The 18,720-nt window shown below is 32.0% G+C and overlaps 1 protein-coding gene across 1 annotated transcript in view; it reads right to left on the bottom strand.

Annotated features, from left to right (window-relative positions):
- Positions 1 to 18,513, bottom strand: part of LOC142348834 (uncharacterized) — a 114,517-nt gene extending 96,004 nt beyond the window's left edge. The window contains exon 1 of the mRNA XM_075400367.1: positions 17,063 to 18,513. Coding sequence (XP_075256482.1) covers positions 17,063 to 17,602 — 540 coding nt within the window. The 5' untranslated portion in view covers positions 17,603 to 18,513. The remainder of the gene's footprint in view (positions 1 to 17,062) is intronic.
- Positions 18,514 to 18,720: the final 207 nt, after the last annotated feature.

Raw genomic sequence — 18,720 nt, 5'->3', positions numbered from 1 at the left:
CATTAGATCCACAACTACAAAAACATTGCAATTTCAATATATTAGGAGGAAAATTAACAGGCACATACAGATTCTTAAATGGATTTTATGGACTAACAGATATGCCAGCAACATTCCAAAAAACCATTGACGTAACACTTAGAAATTGTCATAACAAATTCGCTTTCCTAGATGACATATTAGTAATAACAAAAGGAAAATTGGCAGATCATGAAAAAGAACTTGACAAAATATTACACCTATTGGATAAGGAAAACCTAGCAATAAAATTACAAAAATGTGAATTTGCACAGAAACAAATAATTTGGCTAGGCTATGAAATAACACCAACTGGTATAACGCCTACAAAAAAGAAGTGCGAATCAATCAATCAACTGGAAACACCCAAAACATTAAAACAACTTAGATCATTTATGGGATGCATACATCACCTAATAAAATTCACACCAAGACTAGCCGAATTATCTAAACCATTAAGACCACTTTTATCAAAAAACAATACAAAAGCACAAAACAAACTAGACTGGAAAGATGAACACACAGAAGCATTCGAAAACATCAAAAAACAAATAATAAACATTACAGAAAATAAACACTTTGACATAACTAAAGACACAAGAATAAAAAGCGACGCAAGCAAAAAAGGCTTAGGCGCATGCCTGGAACTAAAACACGGTCAAATATGGAAACCAGTTGCTTACGCCAGTAGGTTCCTGAACAGATTAGAAGAAAGATACAGCACAAATGAACTCGAACTGTTAGCCATAGTTTGGGCATTAGAGCATTTCAAATATTACCTATATGGCAATAAATTAATTCTCCAAACGGATCACCAAGCATTACTTTCAGCACTTAAAAATAATCGAGGAAACAGAACATACCAAAGCAGATTATCAAGATGGGTAGATAGACTACTCCCGTTTAATTTTACAATAGAACATATACCGGGGAAAAACATGGGTTTCGCGGATTATTTAAGTAGAAATCGATCAGGCGCACCATCGTCAACTAACGAGGACGACGAAAAGTTTGTAATAAACCTAATAGAGGAAATGAAGCACGCAATTTTAAAACAAAGCATAAATTCATTTGGTTCAAATAAACCAACTAGTAATTCAAACCAATCAGAGAGCTTAACTCAAAATGAACAAAATGACGTCAAGCATGCTAAAGAAAACACACACAAAAGAAAACGCTTTTTGCCATAGTAAATCTAAAAGTAAGTCGCTTCTTTCTCACTCTCTGTTAACAAGAATCAAACCAAAATTAATCGCAATTACAACCCGCGCTTGTCCAAAATTAAACACATTTGAAATTCCAATAAACAAACGATTCCGTGGCCCAAACAAAAATAAAACTCCAATGGAGATCCAAGTCCCAAACAAAAATGTGCGCGACAAAAGCACACAAACTGATATCGAATCCAATAAAGGCAAAGGCCTATCCTCCCTTATTCCTGATAAACACGAAGAACTATTTAAAGCCATAGACGACACACCAACACCCGATTACAGATTTAATCTTATGAAAGTCTTTAACGAGGAATTCATAGCAGAAAATTCGAAAAAGGACCTAGGCCCCATTATCGACCTCGTAGAAAAACAAGATTGGCTCTCACTGAAGAAAACAAATCCCATATTTTACAAAATTCACCGCGACCTTTCAGTTACACCATCGAGTTGTCTTTTATATGACAACCGCCTAGTTATCCCAGCTAAATTAAGACCGATGGTTCTTCAAACAGTTCACAGCAAACACCCAGGTCAAGCGGGCATGTTGGCCCTCGCGAAATTAATATGGTATCCACACATTCATAGTGAGATCGTCGCACAGGCCAAGAGCTGCAAACATTGCATCGAAAAAGGTAAAAATTTAAAACCAATAATTGCAAGAACCAATTTAGGCTCACTACCAACACTAGTAGAACCCAACGAAGAAATACAAATGGACTTTGCAGGTCCAATCCCATTTAAGAATAACACACAAAATAACTATATCTTAGTAACAGTAGATAGACTATCGAGATACCCACATGCAGAAATATTCAACAACTGTGACACAAACACAGCCATAGAATATCTCGAAAGCTACTGTAAAGTACACGGAACTCCACGCTCAATTAGATGTGACCAAGCACAAGCATTTAAAGCAAAAGAATTTGACATATTTTGCAAAAATAAAAACATAAAACTAATACTAGCACCAGCTGGTGATCATAGAGGTACAGGTATGGTAGAAAGACTAATCCAAACAATAAAAGAAGATTAGCGGTACTAGATATAGACCCAAACTGGTCTAACACAACACTAACCAACAGGCTAGCGAACATCATAGAAAACATCAGATTAATACCCAACACTACAACAAAATTATCACCTTTTGAAGCACACTTCGGAAGAAAACCAAACACTGAAATATCGAACATCACAACAAAAGCATCACACAAAAACCTCTCATACAAAAATCTAACAAACTACAGTTTAGACAAGAAAGTGCTCAAGCAGAATGCCCTCACGATGGAGGAGATCTGGAGACGAGATGGTGAATCGGAACAAGAACTCGACATCAGATACCGAAGTGACAATGATAACGAAGACACTCAACCGTCGACACCTACAAATCTAACACCAATTGGCAGTCACCAACCAGTAGAAGTAACTTCAAAGGACGACTCAGAAAATGTACCGCTAGCCACAACTTCCAGAACAACAAAGTCCCCACGTAAGATATATCCATCTGAAATTCACTTCACGATAGGTGATAAAACTACAAAATACATAAAAACACGAAAGAACGTCGCACGAAAATCACTCACAAAAAACCAAAAGAACCTCGAAATACACTTGCACCACAATGGAACATAATACAAGACGGCACCATCACTAATTACTCACCACACACAATAACCATAGACAAACCACTTAGAAAAAACACAGTAATAAGAAAAATCAACTTGCTATAGTAAACGAACAAAAACCTATCACAGAAACAATAGAGGAACAACAAAAACCAAGACTAATACACATGGTAGCATGTAAAACAGTTGGTGAATATAAAAGAAACCAAGAAAAAATTAAGAAGTTTTGTTTAGAAGAAGCAAAGCAACGGAAGGTAACAAAGACGACTCCACCAACTGGCGGACACAAAATTCAACAAACGATCCCCAGGGACACACGTCAAAGAGCACAGCCAACCAACTGGAGCCCAGCTAAAGTTCGATAAGTAGCAAGCCAAAATCAGCGTAAACAACAACAAAAGACTAAAAGCCCGACAATAACCAAGAAACAGAATCGGACAAAACAGAGCGATTCCAAAAAACGACCGCGTACTCCAAAAGCCAATCCAGGAGAGACATTCAAGCAACGTTCGAAAATGATGGCATTACAAAGCACACAAGAACACGAACAAAACAGATCATTCATACAAGTAGACACGAATGCACTACAACAATCACCAAGCACAGTTACTTACCAATTCGTAGAAAACGAATCACCCCAAACTATATTCGCATCAAGCGACCCGAAAGACTTTATGATCACATCACCGGACAGCCCACCAGTACAATTCGATAGAAACAATGCTAAAAATGAAGTAACCAACAACCACGACTTTAAATCAACTAAATCAACTCCAAAAATCGATAAAACAGTTGAAAAAATACAAAGACTAAATGACAACACAGCAAAATTCAACAACCCACAAGTCATATTTCTAGACGCAGAGAACAAAGCCCAAGAACAACACGAAATTGCAACCATCGTACAAAAAGAACAAGTTAGATTAGAAAGAGAGCAAGCGAACATCATCTCAATACTTCCTGCACCACAAGAATCAGTCAACACAGAGGCACTCAACAAGGACACGAGGAAAGAATTTCCACTACCAACTGGTGAGGAAGTACAACCCGGAAACAATAACAACAACACAGACCAATTGGTAACAGAAAAGAACAATAAGACAAAAGATATAAGCCCGGAAGAACAACCAATAGAAAGAACCGAGCCCACATCACAAAAGTCGTTCAATAGTAGCACGACATCACAGCAATACTGTACACCTCCACTATCCCCAACAAGCAAAATATCCGACATAAACTCAGCTGACATAGAGGCACTGAATGAAACATTGTGAAACACTGTTTGATTCCAGAGAAGGGGAAGTGTGATACTGGAGCTTACAGTATCTAGAAACTTTGTAACCAAGTACTAAACTATCTACCTATAAACACTCTATGCATATGTTATTTGATTACTGTCTTTGTAAATATATATCAATTGGTGTTAGTTGCTCTTTTGCAGCAACCTGTTTCGTTAAACATAGAAATGTGTTAATCACACATTAAGAAAGTGCAGACGATAAACTATAGCGACAGAAAACAGTCGCATCGTGGCCAATTGAGTATTACTGCACTATAGTGTTTTATTCCTATAAGAATAGATTATTCCTATGAGTCAAGAACTAGATAGATCATCCACATCTTCATCTTAACATAACACATCAGAAATAGATAACCAACTGGTTTGGTCGAACCCAGTTAGGACTACATTAAACCCACAGATCACTAGACAACTCGCATTCTCAAACATCCTTCTTGACAAATCTTATTTTTATGTATACCATTATTATAACCATAAGTTGTATCCCAATTAAACTCCGTTTTTAAAAGATAAAAATTTAACTTTTAATTATAACTAAGACTATAATTATGACTATAACCATAAATATAATCCAAAAATGACAGACAATTTAATCTTATATGAACTAAAAAAGATAACTAAAAAATTAACTAAAACTAAAGAAGAGCATACACTTAACTTTAGAATGGTAAAATCAACAGAAAGGTTTAACTTTAGTGAACTTATTCTTAATACAACAAAATTAGGTTTAACTAGATTATCAGTTTATAACTCGGTGTTTAATGTAAACGGGAATAATAATAATAGATTTATGTTCAATTCTTCAGATCGACAAATTTTATCTGATACAAAAGTATATATTATAACATCCGTTGCATATGAATTATCTGAAATAGCAGAAATAATAAAAGAAGAGACTGGAGGTAATATTATAATAGAAGTAGATAAAAATACAATGAAATGTAAAATGGAAATAAAACAAGGAGTACTTAGCTTTGATGTAGAAAACTCAATAGGATCATTACTAGGATTTAGGAAAATATTATATAGAGCAAGTAAATATACATCTCATAAAATTGTTGATATTATGGGTTTTAATACAATTAATATTCATTGTAATATTATACCTGGAGCTAAATATAATGGTAAGGATACAGATATATAATATACATTTAATCTAATTGAACAACCAGTAAAATAATATTTAGTATTAAATGTGATGAATGTAAAAATAAGTCCTGGGATCAGAGTTGTATTTGGTTTCAGGGCAAACCATATCATTGTTTTGTATGTAATAGAGTTATAACATATAGAGATAAACATAATCATTTACTAGAGCATTTTAATAATCCCGATCAATATCTAACATATAGAAAGTGTAAAGTGTAAAAACATATCTCCCAGTTTAGATTTAAACAATTCTATTGTAGGTTATGTACATATCTCCATAAATACACTATAGAAAAATTTATTAAACATGTTGAATCCCTTACACCATATTCACAGATTAGTAAAGTTATAAATTATAATTAAACATAAATAAATAATTAAATTTAAATAAATGTATAATTATAAACATAACTATACCATATTCACAGATTAGTATAGTTATAAATTATAATTAAACATAAATAAATAATTATAATTAAAAAATGTATAATTATAAACATAACTATACCATATTCACAGATTAGTATAGTTATGAATTATAATTAAACATAAATAAATAATTATAATTAAATATCTACAATACTCTCTGATCCCAATTAATTCTTAGTTTACGATTCATATTTTATTTTTAGTTATATCAATGACAATGTAATTATAAGGCTCTTTCCATACCTTATTACATATATTAGCAAAATCAGTATAACTAAGTTCAATATTATTAAAGAAATCTTGATATATCGATGCTAGGACTTTACATCTCGGTTCAATTAAAATAAATAGATTACAGTTCTCTCTAACACTCTGCCTGTCCAGAGAGAACAGGTTTTGATTAAGATATATCATATTGCAATTATTATGTCTACCTCTACAAAAGTATTCATTAATAACTGGTTCTTTGGCTCTAACATCATCGAATATCATTGGTTTCTTTAAGTCTTTGAGTAGTGTATCAGGAGAGGCTAAATCTTTTATATCTTTAATAAATTCTGTAATTGCTTTATTATTTATTCTTTCTAATCCATTGTATTGATCACCAGTAGGTCCAGTGATGTATAAATTATCAAAATATATACTAGCTAGAATTAGTATTTTTATAAGAATGCCTTACCACACTCACTAGGACCAGATATTATATATCTAAAGTTATCTGGGAATTCAGCTTTAGTAATTATATCATCATCATTTAGCCATGATTGTAGATCATCATTTGTATTAACAGAGATATTGTTAATAAGACATTTTTTGTTGCTAGGTTTACCCCTTTGATGTTTTTCACCATATAGATATATAAAATTATCACTATCATTTTCATTATCATTATCATTATCATTATCATTATCATTATCATCATCATTATCATTATCATTATCATTATCATTATCATTATCATTATCATTACCATTATCATTATCATTATCTTTATCATTATCATTATCATTATCATTATCATTATCATTATCATTGTCATTATGATTATCATTAGTAGCAAAGCTACTTCGTAGATCATTATCATTATCTTTATCATTAACATTGTCTTTATCATTAACATTATCATTAAAATTATCATTATATACTGAGCACGTTCCCTGATTAGCAAAGCTACTTCGTAGATCATTATCATTATCATTAACATTATCATTATCATTAACATTATCTTTATCGTTAACATTGTCATTATCATTAACATCTGCGAAGCGGGTTGGGGTACCAAGGAATTCGTCCCTTCACTGATTAACATTACAACCTAAACAAAAACACTCATTATATATTTCTGGATTTTTAAATTAACTAGAATATTTATAGCACTTTTAATTCTAAATCCTCTATCAACAAGATAGATCATGTATAAACAATAAGGCCCACAATAAGATCCATCAGATTGTTGTATTCTTTCACTAGAGCCTAGATCAACATATTCTTCTAGGAATAATGGTGGGGTTTCTACACCAAAACTATCAAAGTAATAAAGAGGACCACCTTCTCTTCTTATAACTAAAACCCAATGTGTACCTTCAGTTGGATGTAAATTTACAATAATGCTGGAGTTAGGTTCACTTGTGTTATCTGGAGTTGGATCTCTCATTACTATTTCAATTGGTGTTAGACTTATATCTTTACCTATATCCTTTATTCTGATATCGCTCATAGCACTATTATTAATATTAAATTGATTATTGAATTCCTCAAAAGTTAGGATAAGCATTTTTATATCATAAATTTAATAAGTCTAAGTCTAATTTAAATCAAGTCTATATTTTATATAAAAAATGGAGACGGGTAGTGTAGTTTTTATTTTATTTTTAATAATTATAATTTGTTTTATAATATATGATTCAATACCGAGTAAATATACAAAACTAGAAGATTTGGTGGATTTATGAATAGGAGTCTAGTTAGATTCGAATATGAAAAGTCACTATTACATACTATTGTTTATAGTGGAACTGGTACAGGGAAAACATATTTTATTAGACAATACTTAAAATTATACTCAGTCCAAAACCAAGACCAAAACCAAAACCGGGAGTAAAACCAAAACCAAGACCAAAACCAAGACCATGCTAAAAATATAGTTAGAGTGTGTAAAGAGGACAGAGACTGGATAGATCCTGAGTCTAATAAGTTTTATACTGGGTTTAATAAATGTGATATAAATATGATCACAAAAAATAAAATGCATAAATTTCAAAATTGTGCAATAGTACTTGATGATATGGGTGATAGGTTAAATAAGGATATAGCTTATTATTTTTCTGAAGGTAGACATTATAATATTCAAATAGTTGTAATGTGTCATAAACCAGCTCAAATATTTAATACAGCAAGAATGAGTTGTGATACTATTTATTTAACAACTTATAATGGACCTGATCTATTTAAAAACTTTAATGAGATATATAAATGTAAACATAACTTTAGTAAAATAATTAGTGATTTAAATAGTAACCATTATAATCGTACATATGGAATGTCAGATAAAGTTCGTTATGGTATAGTTAAATATAATAAGAAGGAAAATACTTTTATTATTATTAATAGTAATAGAACAATGATATATGATTCAAGAGTTGGTTTCCTTGATTTGAAAGCTCTTAGTTTAAAAGATGAATTAAACAGAGAAGATATAAATAAACTTGTAGCATATATGAAACTACTCATGATCAATGCAACAGATAGAAATGCCATTAATCATGATAATTATCAGTTTTATTTTAATAAACTTCTTACTTTAAATAGTATTAAAATTCAGAATCATGTTTTAGCAAAAGAGATGGTTAAAGCAAAAGGTTTAAAACAATTATCAAATAATAGTGGAATTATAGGTTGGGGTTTAGTTTTAACTAAATATCTTTATTCTGATTCAATAATAAAAACTGTTGGAGCCGTGGCATTGAGTGCAAGCAATATGTTGACTAGAGCAAACACTTTGGTTAAAGCTGGATGTGGAGAATATCTGCCAAACAGGTTCCCTTTTACACAAAGTTATTATACTGATACACAAAGTAGCTTTGCTAATACACAAAGTGATTATACTGATAGTGAAACATGGTCAAAGTCCTATCAAAAAATAGTTTAGTTAATGAGGCACGTAAACTTATTACAACCTTAGAAAAACTACAAGAAGAAAATATAAATGAAGAGATGGGAATTTTGAATAGAAAGAGAGGAAAGTTTTTAATGAGACTATATGGAAATAATGAAGAAATTAGAGAAGAGATTATAAAATTTGTTAGGGATAAAAAAGAATTAGACCCTGAATTGATTTTAGATAAGAGATGTAAAACTAATACACTCAATACGTTAGGAAATAAATATTTAGGAGAGTGTATCACATCTAAAGAAAATACTAAAGATTTAATTGAAATCATGGCTAAATATCATCAGAAAAAAGATTAGGTAAATATTATAGTTTACCCTATTATAAATGCTTTTAAAATGTTTAGAGTGTAACTATAAATATGGAAACATTGCTCGTTTAAAATATCTTTATGAATCATGTCATAACGATAAAACCGATAAATGTATGTGTGGTAATAAAATACTAAGTAGTATTTGTGCTAATAATTTTTCTCCATGGGATTGTTCTTTAAAAAATGAATCTGGTTCTAGTTCTAGTTCTAGCTCTAGCTCTAGATCTAGTTCTGGTTCTGGTTCTAGTTCTATCTATGACTAACTCTAACTCAGACCCTCACCCCAACCCTAACCTTAATCCTAACCTTAACCCTAACCCTAACCCTAACCTTAATCTTAGCCCAGAAGTCTTAATTAGAAGTTGTAATAAATGTAATTATATAAAACCACTAACTGATTTTGATGAGAGTAAGTATACATGTAGAAGTTGTACTTCAGCTTAAGTTAATTGTCCATATCGTACTTCTGTTGTGAGATTTGATGGGATACGGGCTCATGTAAAGAAACAACATCCAGATGTAGATATACCTAAGGGATTTAGTAGAAATTTGAGTGAGAAAACAATTAATCCTAGTTGGCAAAGCAAGACTGTAAGTCCTTTAGTTATTAGCCAAACTGAGGAAATTTGTTCGTGTAAAAATTATAATTCTGGATCATTTCTTATTAATAATGGGTTAAATATAGAAAAAGTAAAAAAATATATAAATTTATTGAAGAGTAGAGATAATTTGAAATAAAAGTATAAAATAAAAAAATATCAAAAAAAGAGGGAATCACTCTTTAAGAGCGAAAAAGAGCGATCTTTCTACTGGGGGATCACCCCGAATAAGAGTGAATCGCTCTTAAAGAGTGAAATGTAATTTTTGCTTTTTTTGATTTTTTGTTTTATTTTTTTATTTTAATTGATTTTTGATCGAATTTAAAGCTAATATATAGTAGTGGATAAAACAAGGAAATCAACAAGTAGTAAAATTTGGCCCTATTCGACATGCGCGATTAGCGTTTGGAGAACGGGCCAAATTTTGCTAGTGGTTGATTTCCTTGTTTCATCCACTACTAACGGACTAAAGGTGTAACAATTTAATAGAACTCAGAAAAGGGAACGCTGAAAAACGGAGTCCGATTGCAGCAGATAAAAAGCTTTTCATAAGCCAAAAGTTTGTTCGAACAAAACTGCCAACATACGATTCAAATCGATTCGTTTACATTATTCCAGTGCGAGTAAAATTGGCACTCTAATTTGATTTCTCTATTCAGAATATCTACTCATAATTGGTCTGATTTTGAAACAACAATGTAAAAATAACATGAGAAAAAACCAGGTCTATTGAATAATGATCACAATTTGATATAACATCGCCACAAGTTGCAACCCCAACACAATTCGTCCAAAGAAACTACTATTAAACGGTTCTGATTCAGTAAATGACTACCAATTAAAAAAAGCTATAAAACGTTACATACGGTGGAAAGTGAGGTATGAAAACGAAACTTTTTAAATTTCCCTATAAAATGCTAAGGGCTGCTTCCCAACAATTAATCTGTGACAACAATTCAAATTTTTTCTGCTCGGTCAATGACCCACCCAACGCCTGTCAGAGACATCCGAACCAACAATTAAAAAATGCAAACAACAAAAAAATCCTCTCTTAGTAAACAAGAAGTGTCACCTCTTTGTAACAATACCTAATAAAAACCTCATAAATAATTACTGAACCATAAAACTATTGTAAAAAGCTAAGAAGCAATAAATAGGCAAAAATATCAAAAAACAAGAACGTAAAAGGGAAATTGATTCCATTCTCTTAAAAAACTCTGTAGTGCAAATGTTTATCAATCAGATCAACGGATCACCAATTACACAAAGACAACTAATGGGAACCAAAAAAGCCTTGAATAAAAGTAGCACAAGTTGCAGAGAAAGGCAACCCGATATAAGAATTTTATCAACCAGTAACTATACCTCCTGAGGAACCTTTTGTCTGCTTTCACAAAAACAACGAAGGAACAGGTAACAACAGTAGCTAAAAATGCAGGCAATGACAAAAATTTTTCCAAAAGTGTTGTGAAAGAATGATGTCTCGGCAAGAAAATTAGTAAGCTTCTAACTGGAAATAATCAACAAAATCAAAATTTTTTCAGTAAGATAATTTTTTTCTCAGACAAAAAAGGAAGATTTTTTCTAAGGATTTTAGAAAAAAATCACCTGCTTTAAAAACCATTATTTTCAAAGTCGGTAAAACCGTTAGACATAAAATGAAACCTTGAAACAGATGCAAATTGGTCTGAAACAATCACCACATAGGACTAAAACATCCAAAATGACTATTAAACTAGAAATAGCCAAAAATCACTCAATTTTCAAAATAAATCAAGCCAATTTCATTTAAAAAAGTCGACAAAATCAATGAAATTGTCAGCAAATTATTCAATAAAAAATTAAAACATTTATCATCTAGCCAATGATTTCTGTCATTGCTTTGATAATGCGACCAAACAAGAAGAACAAGAATTGATCCAAACGATCCAAAAAATCAGTTTCGATTCTGAAAAAAGGATGTTCAATTTGATACCTTTTTTTCTAAATTAGTAATTACAAATATGCCTCATTAGACACACAATGAGATTTGTCATTAATGGGACTAGGTGACATTACGACAAAAAAACTGCAAAACCTGCACAGTTTAAAAATTTACGATTTTTAATTTTTAAAAAATGGTAATAACGAATGTAATCAAAGTCGCTGAATTCTTTAGTTTCTTTCACGTCAAATACTTAGCTCAAACGCTTTTCAGCAGACAGCGAATGGGACCCTTGGTTGATATTTATGAGACTACGTGATACAACCGCAGAAAATCCAATAAAAACCGGGCAAAATACAAAGCCCAGTTTTTTCTACGAAAAAAATGAAAAAAATTCCATGAAAAAAAGTTTTAGTGGTTTAAGCAATTGAAAGCATTCAATAATAGAACACATTTATATCATTTAAATGCATTCGATGAGAAAATCATGAGAAAAAGAATAAACAAACACACATACACTCCCGAAGCATGTTAATCATTATCGGAAAAATATTTATTGGTAGTATAAAAACGCTATCTGCGTTTTGCATCATTAAATCTGAGATTTAATGAATTTTCATTCTTTTATTTTGTGGTTGATTCTTAATGCATAAAAAAAACAAAAGAAACTCAACATAAAAAACATGAACAACCATTGCGCTTTAACGAAAAAGACTCAGTGGTAGCAGATACCGCGATACTGTTTTATGAAGAAAAAATTGTTTATGATTTTTTATTCAAGACGGCTCTCTTTCTATCTCTCTTCAAACAGCGGTTTTTTTGTGTTTTACAAATTTCTTAGAGGCAACAGACGCAAAATCTCTGTGGGCTGTCATAATATTAATAAAAGCGCTCAGTAAACTGACTGTTCTATTTACACCAGGAAGACAACGCAAACTAGTATCACAGAAATTTAGCTAAAAATGATGCTTTTTTTCTTTGAAGTCAATTCCAGCACTTCGACTATCTCCTCAGAAAACCTAGTTTTCAAATCCGAATACTTGATTTTATTTTTGAGCCATTCTAACACGAAATGAAAAAGATAGCAAATTTGATAAAAAACAACTATTTAATTGGCTCTTTTTGCTTTACTATTTTCAATAGAAAATGGGGAGGAATTTTTCACAAAATTGATCAGTCCTAACTCAAAGGGCATACCCCTAAACTCAACAAAACCTTTCGGATGCTATTTACACAACTAATAAAACCAGCTTCTCAAATCCATCCCTGAGGCATAAATCAACCGAGTTAGATATCAGTCTACTTTCAAACCAAACAAAGAAAAGATCGTGGTAGCATTCTAGAGAAAATTTATCAAAGTTTTTTCAAGTACATATTTTTTCATTAACTACGAGTCCCAAGAAATTGTTCTTAAGAATTATATTTTGTCATTTTGATCTTTTCTTATTGTTCAAGTAATTATAAAAAAGAAACACTAAATTTATTGACCAGTAAATTTCATTGTAATCTATAAGGACAGTAAATACTATATCTTGTATACAGATTTTCATTTTGGCCTCGCTTATTTTTTGTGATAATTTGAGAGCCGCATAAAACGCTGAAACAGTGGTTTGGGTTTTAAAAAAGGTTGCGAGTATTTTTAATTTGTGTAAAACAATACAGTTGACATCAGAGAAGATGCAAAATTAAAAAGTGAGGAGACATCAAGAGGGAGGGAGAGAGGGAGGGAGGGAGGGAGGGAGGGAGGGTGTGAGGGAGGGAGGGAGGGAGGGAAGGTGTGAGGGAGGAAGGGAGGGAGCAGATTAAAAGAGGTATACGATTAAAGCACTTCAACTCTAAAATTTCGCTTCGAAAAAAACGCAACATTTTTGCATATTTAAAAAAGTTCTTGGCAGAAGTTTTGATAAATTTGGGTTAGTCAAGCCTTAATTTCGTTATAAAGTCTGTTTTATTTTTTTCACTCAATTGAAAAACCAGCTTTTCTGTCGAGAATATCTAAAGAAACATTAATGTTAAATTTATGACACCGTCGCTGGCTAGAAATAAAATACAATAATCCAGGTGCGTTTTTAAGAAACAAATTTAGACAAATTCTATTTTCTGGCTCATTAAAAGACATTTGATTCATTTTTCGTCTGGAGTTTGCAAAACTTTTAAGAACACGAGGAGAAACCTCCAACATAAAAAAAACGCACGAATAGTTGAAGAAAGTCACGAAAAAAAGAATATATCTGATATCGAAATTTGAGAAACCACGAGAATCCTTGTTGAGGACCACGAGAACCACAAAAACGTCATAAAAACTGCTTATTTTTTAAAAAAATTCATTAAGCCAAATTAAACTACCGTGAACTATTTTATACTGTTTAGTTGTTGCTACATGTGCCGTTATTAATTTTATATAACGCCTGTACATTGCCTCTTTACCATTTGCGTTTTTTCGGATGTGTATTAGACGAAATTAACAATGTTTTTTTTTCAACCAATGCCTCGAAATCATTTTCACTTTTGGCCAGTACTTGCATGTATGTAAACAATATAGAACTGCAGTTTCTTTTTCAAACTTTTTGGGTTTTCTAAGAAAATCAAAGCAAAAAAATTTGTAACAAAATTTTCTCGACTTGAAAAAATTGTTTGTCAAAAGGATTTAAAATTAAATTGCAAAATAAGTTAAAGATTTTTGGCCGGAATTATTTAGTCCGTGTGTACATAAAAAGTTAAAGTTTGATCAGTTGCCCAACATGTTCTATTCTACGTTAGATCGCCGCTCCAGAACCGTAACACAAGACAATTTCTACAATTTAAACTCAGAGTTTGTTTTATTAATTTGGGCCCAATTGCTATACTGATAATCAAAAACTCCTTTTAAGTTTTTCCAATTTAAACAAGTACTCAGAAGACTATTTTTTCAACTCTATTTATTCAGTGTCTTGAAATATGGAGCTATGGTTGTTTTGCAAAGAAAATTTTTCCACCATTCTGCGCAAGACTTTGTACTGCTACATGCTAGTTTCTTTAACCCTTTTTTCCCTAATTTCACTTCTTTATTACATTAAAACAGGCATTGCGATGCAAACAAATGACCAAAAAGGGAGCGACCGTTCCGCATTATTAACATATAAAATAAAGGGTTGATTTTACAAATATTTGCAAACAGGTCTGAAAACTTTTGCCTTACTACACACGTCGTTTACAAAGTGTATTGTAAACTTTTTTCTATTGAATTAAGTAATCTCCGTGAAATGGTTAGGCAAATGACCCACATTGCTAAATTAAACAGAGCTCCACCAGAACGAACTCAGTCGATCGTTTGCAGTTTTTTTGCAAAACAATATTCTTTTGTAAAATCTTGAAAATTTGTTTTTGAGAAGAGATAATTTGCAAAATTTTACAATTTAAGCTTCATCGAGCAAAAATAGCAAATCTTTGCAAATTTATCATTAGATTTAAACTAGGGCCATTAGTATTTTTTGCCTCAAAATAATACGAAAGCACATGATGTGAAAGCACATGATGTGGACAAGATGTGAAATCAACTTTTACAAAAACAACAGCAAAATTTATAATAATAATAATATTTATCAAGGAAATCAAAATCAGTCTTCAGCACAATTAAGACGTCAAAAAATCACTACATGCAATTTTCATGGTTAGTCAGGGTACCGCAGCAACGAGTAAAATTCCTGATGGCAAAAACAAATGCAATTTTATGGAAATAGAACCCCAATCAAAAAATATCTGCCGCTAAAAGTATTATTGTCAATAAAGCGCAGCGATATTATCGATACTAATCAAGTTAAGTGATAGTTAAAAGAAGTATATTGTTAACCAAAACACGTCTTGATTTTTTTGGTGCTCCTGTCGCGGACCATAATTTGTTCCGCGATCGCAATCGGAGGAGCACCGGACCTGGAAGTTGATCTTAGGAATGGAGTTTCAATCTATTCAATGAGTAATAATTTGTACTGTGGGACAGTACTCCGAAATTATTTTTCAGTTTAATTAAATTTTGCTAACCATTTTTTTGCCAAATTTGTTTCTTGCTCAATCAAAGAATAAACCACAAACAAATTTATGAGAAGTTAATCTACTTAGGGGGATATCATCGAGCCCATCATTTTACAAATCATATAAAAATGATGTTACTTAAGCGTCCTCTTTTCTAGATCCCTCACTGTTCACGAATTTTGATTATTTTAAAGTTCGATTACAAGTCAAATTTGTAGCTTCCGTTTGGTAACGGTGGAGCAGCACATGTATTAAAAAAATTTTTGGTAAAAGTGGAGGTGTTATGACGTCCAGTCAAACTGTGGAAGACACAGAAAATACAGCTTTAAATGAGAACCTTTCATTAAATGAGTTATTTTCACTGTTTTCGTTTTGTTTGGCTGCTGCTGGTTCTCTACGAAACAGTCCTTTCCTCAAAAAACGAAAACAATCAATGATTTGCTTGTTCAAAAACAATTCCCGGGTGCTTTTTGTCTGTTGTTGAACAGTCAAAATATTGTCAGATATCACGTGCAATTTTTGGCATATACCTGTTGCTTCAACTGTACAACTAACGAAAAAATGTATAGCAGTTTTCTCTTAAACTCAGATTTCTTGTCATGTTTTCACTTTGCGCTAAACTGGATAATTATTGTTGTTTTTCTTTTAGCTGATATTTTCCCCAGCTCTTTTATTTGTTCTTTTGTTATTTGATTAAGGAAACGATAACAGAGTTCAATATTTTCTGCAGATGACACCAATTAAAAAAAAACTAAAGGGGAATTTTCAAATCGGATCATATCAAATCAAAGTTAAGCGACTAGTCAGGTAACCTGAAGTTTAGCTAGAATAGTTTGATCTTATCAGGTTGCAGTCAATAATGTATGAAGATTAGCCTGTGGAGTAAAATTTGTGTTCAATTAGAGAACCTTTCCCCGAAAAAAAACAGATCTCATTGTTCTAGTAATCAACAATCTACACTATTCTGAAGTTCTCCTCAACGGAATTCTTTCTCTTTCTGTAGACAATATATGACCACTCGTCAGATCTAAAGGCATATCATTTTTCCAATCACACTCTTTCTAGACAACAATTAACGGTATCATGGAATTTGTTGAGTAATAAGCTGCCAGCACAGAGACAACGGCTCTCACACTTCTACAGGTGAATGAGAGGAATTTCAATAAAATGAAGTCCGCGAGGACACTTTGACCTGAGGTTCTTCAGATTTTCTCTTGTCAAAAATAAGATTAACCTTTCTCGGAGAAGAAAAAGATTGGCTGCTGTGAAGAATAGTTTAGGCTAAGGAAATCTAATGTTGTATTAATCTCTTACCATGACTGTTTGTTCCTCAACTGTATCGAGTAGTGGCAATATTTCTTTGGCTGCTTCGCATGTAGATTCGTCATAAACATCAGAGCCATCATCAGTCAAGTTGCGATATTTTATATCACGATTTAGGGGTAGAACAAAAAGTGAATAATTGGAAATGAACCCACAAACATCATAAACCGCATGGATTAAGTTCACTTTTTCATTGTCGCTATTCAAATAAGTGTCGTAGAAAAATATCTGTATTGTGTCGGATTTCTTATACCCTGTCGAGTTGTTTTTGTAAATAGACCATTCATTCGAAATCTGCCCTGATAACTTCTTAATCTTTTGAAACTGCTCAGGTTGATAACAAGTGTAAGTGTCTGCCCAGATAATATCAAATTTCAAAAACGAGAAAAATATTAATGCGAAAGACAAACTTAAATTTAAACTTAAGGCCGTCAATGGAAAACGGGATATTACAACAGCTATTTGGGTAAACAAAAATCGGAGAAATTTTTCGGGAGCTTTGAAAGCCCGATTAAACCAATCAAACCTCATAATGAGATTTCTCGGAAAAAAAGAATCTATCGAAGAGTGGATGTTCAATGATCAATTTTGGACAATGTTTTGCTTTAGATTTTTGGCTCCACAAAACTCTTTGACTAAACGTTACTTGTACTTTAAATCTAATTTTCACATTAGATCAGAAATAGTCCAGGAGGTAAAATTTGTACACGCAAGGATAGTAATATACAACGTTGCATGCTATCAATTGTATTACCAGAAAGGTTGAGTGATTTTGATTGTTGAACAAGAAACATCCTTGTGAACAATAACTGAGTAGGAAAACAAGTAAACAAGCGTTTCCATGAAAATGAAACAATACTTTCACTTACCGATGCAATGGTAAATAATGATAATATTAATTATACTCAGATATTTTTCGTAAATTTCAAGCATTTTCGGTAAAGTCGTGTTTTTTGGCATTGAAAGATCAAAAAAGTGAGACAGTTGCTTTTAAACTTATTTACTTGATGCTTGTATATTTGCAAATTCATTACAAAAATTTAACTTACGACGTCTGCGCAAACATGTAAAATAAATGAAAAACAACTTGAAACTAAAAACAACCAAATACTGTAAACCACCATTAGAACACAATAAATATATCAAGTTACAGCAAAAAATAATCCAAGTAAAGACGGTTTTCAATAATAATGCTACAAACGGTTTTTGAAAATCGATACAAACACACCAACAACACAATTATGCTTTGCAACACTTAGCTGGTGGTTTTAAGAAATCAACGCACGAGGGAATAAAATATATACGCGCTTGTGCTATAATTTTTAAGCACGTATTCGTTCTAAGTGTCACGAATAAATTATCCCACGTTCAGCTGTGGTTTCGTATACCGATTTTTTTGTTTTTCTATTTCTTATTCTCAATGTTCAGTTTCCGCGCTCTTCAAAGCAACGTCAAACGCTTTCGATTTTATGGAGGGTGGAAAATGCGGCACCTCGTCGCAGTAATCGATGCTTGCGAATTTTTCTACGCATTTTGTTCAGTCGTTGCTCATTTTGAGGCACTAATTTTAAGCACTAAAAATTCGTCGTCTATATCTGAAATTCAACAAATTTTGCATCGAGAATCAATAAAGTTCACAGGAGAAAGCA

This window comes from Convolutriloba macropyga, chromosome 10 (assembly GCF_964194025.1).
Source record: "Convolutriloba macropyga chromosome 10, txConMacr16.3, whole genome shotgun sequence".
NCBI lineage: Eukaryota > Metazoa > Xenacoelomorpha > Acoela > Convolutidae > Convolutriloba > Convolutriloba macropyga.
The sequence above is the reverse complement of the archived record's forward strand: the minus strand, read 5'-3'. Positions and strand labels throughout refer to the sequence as shown.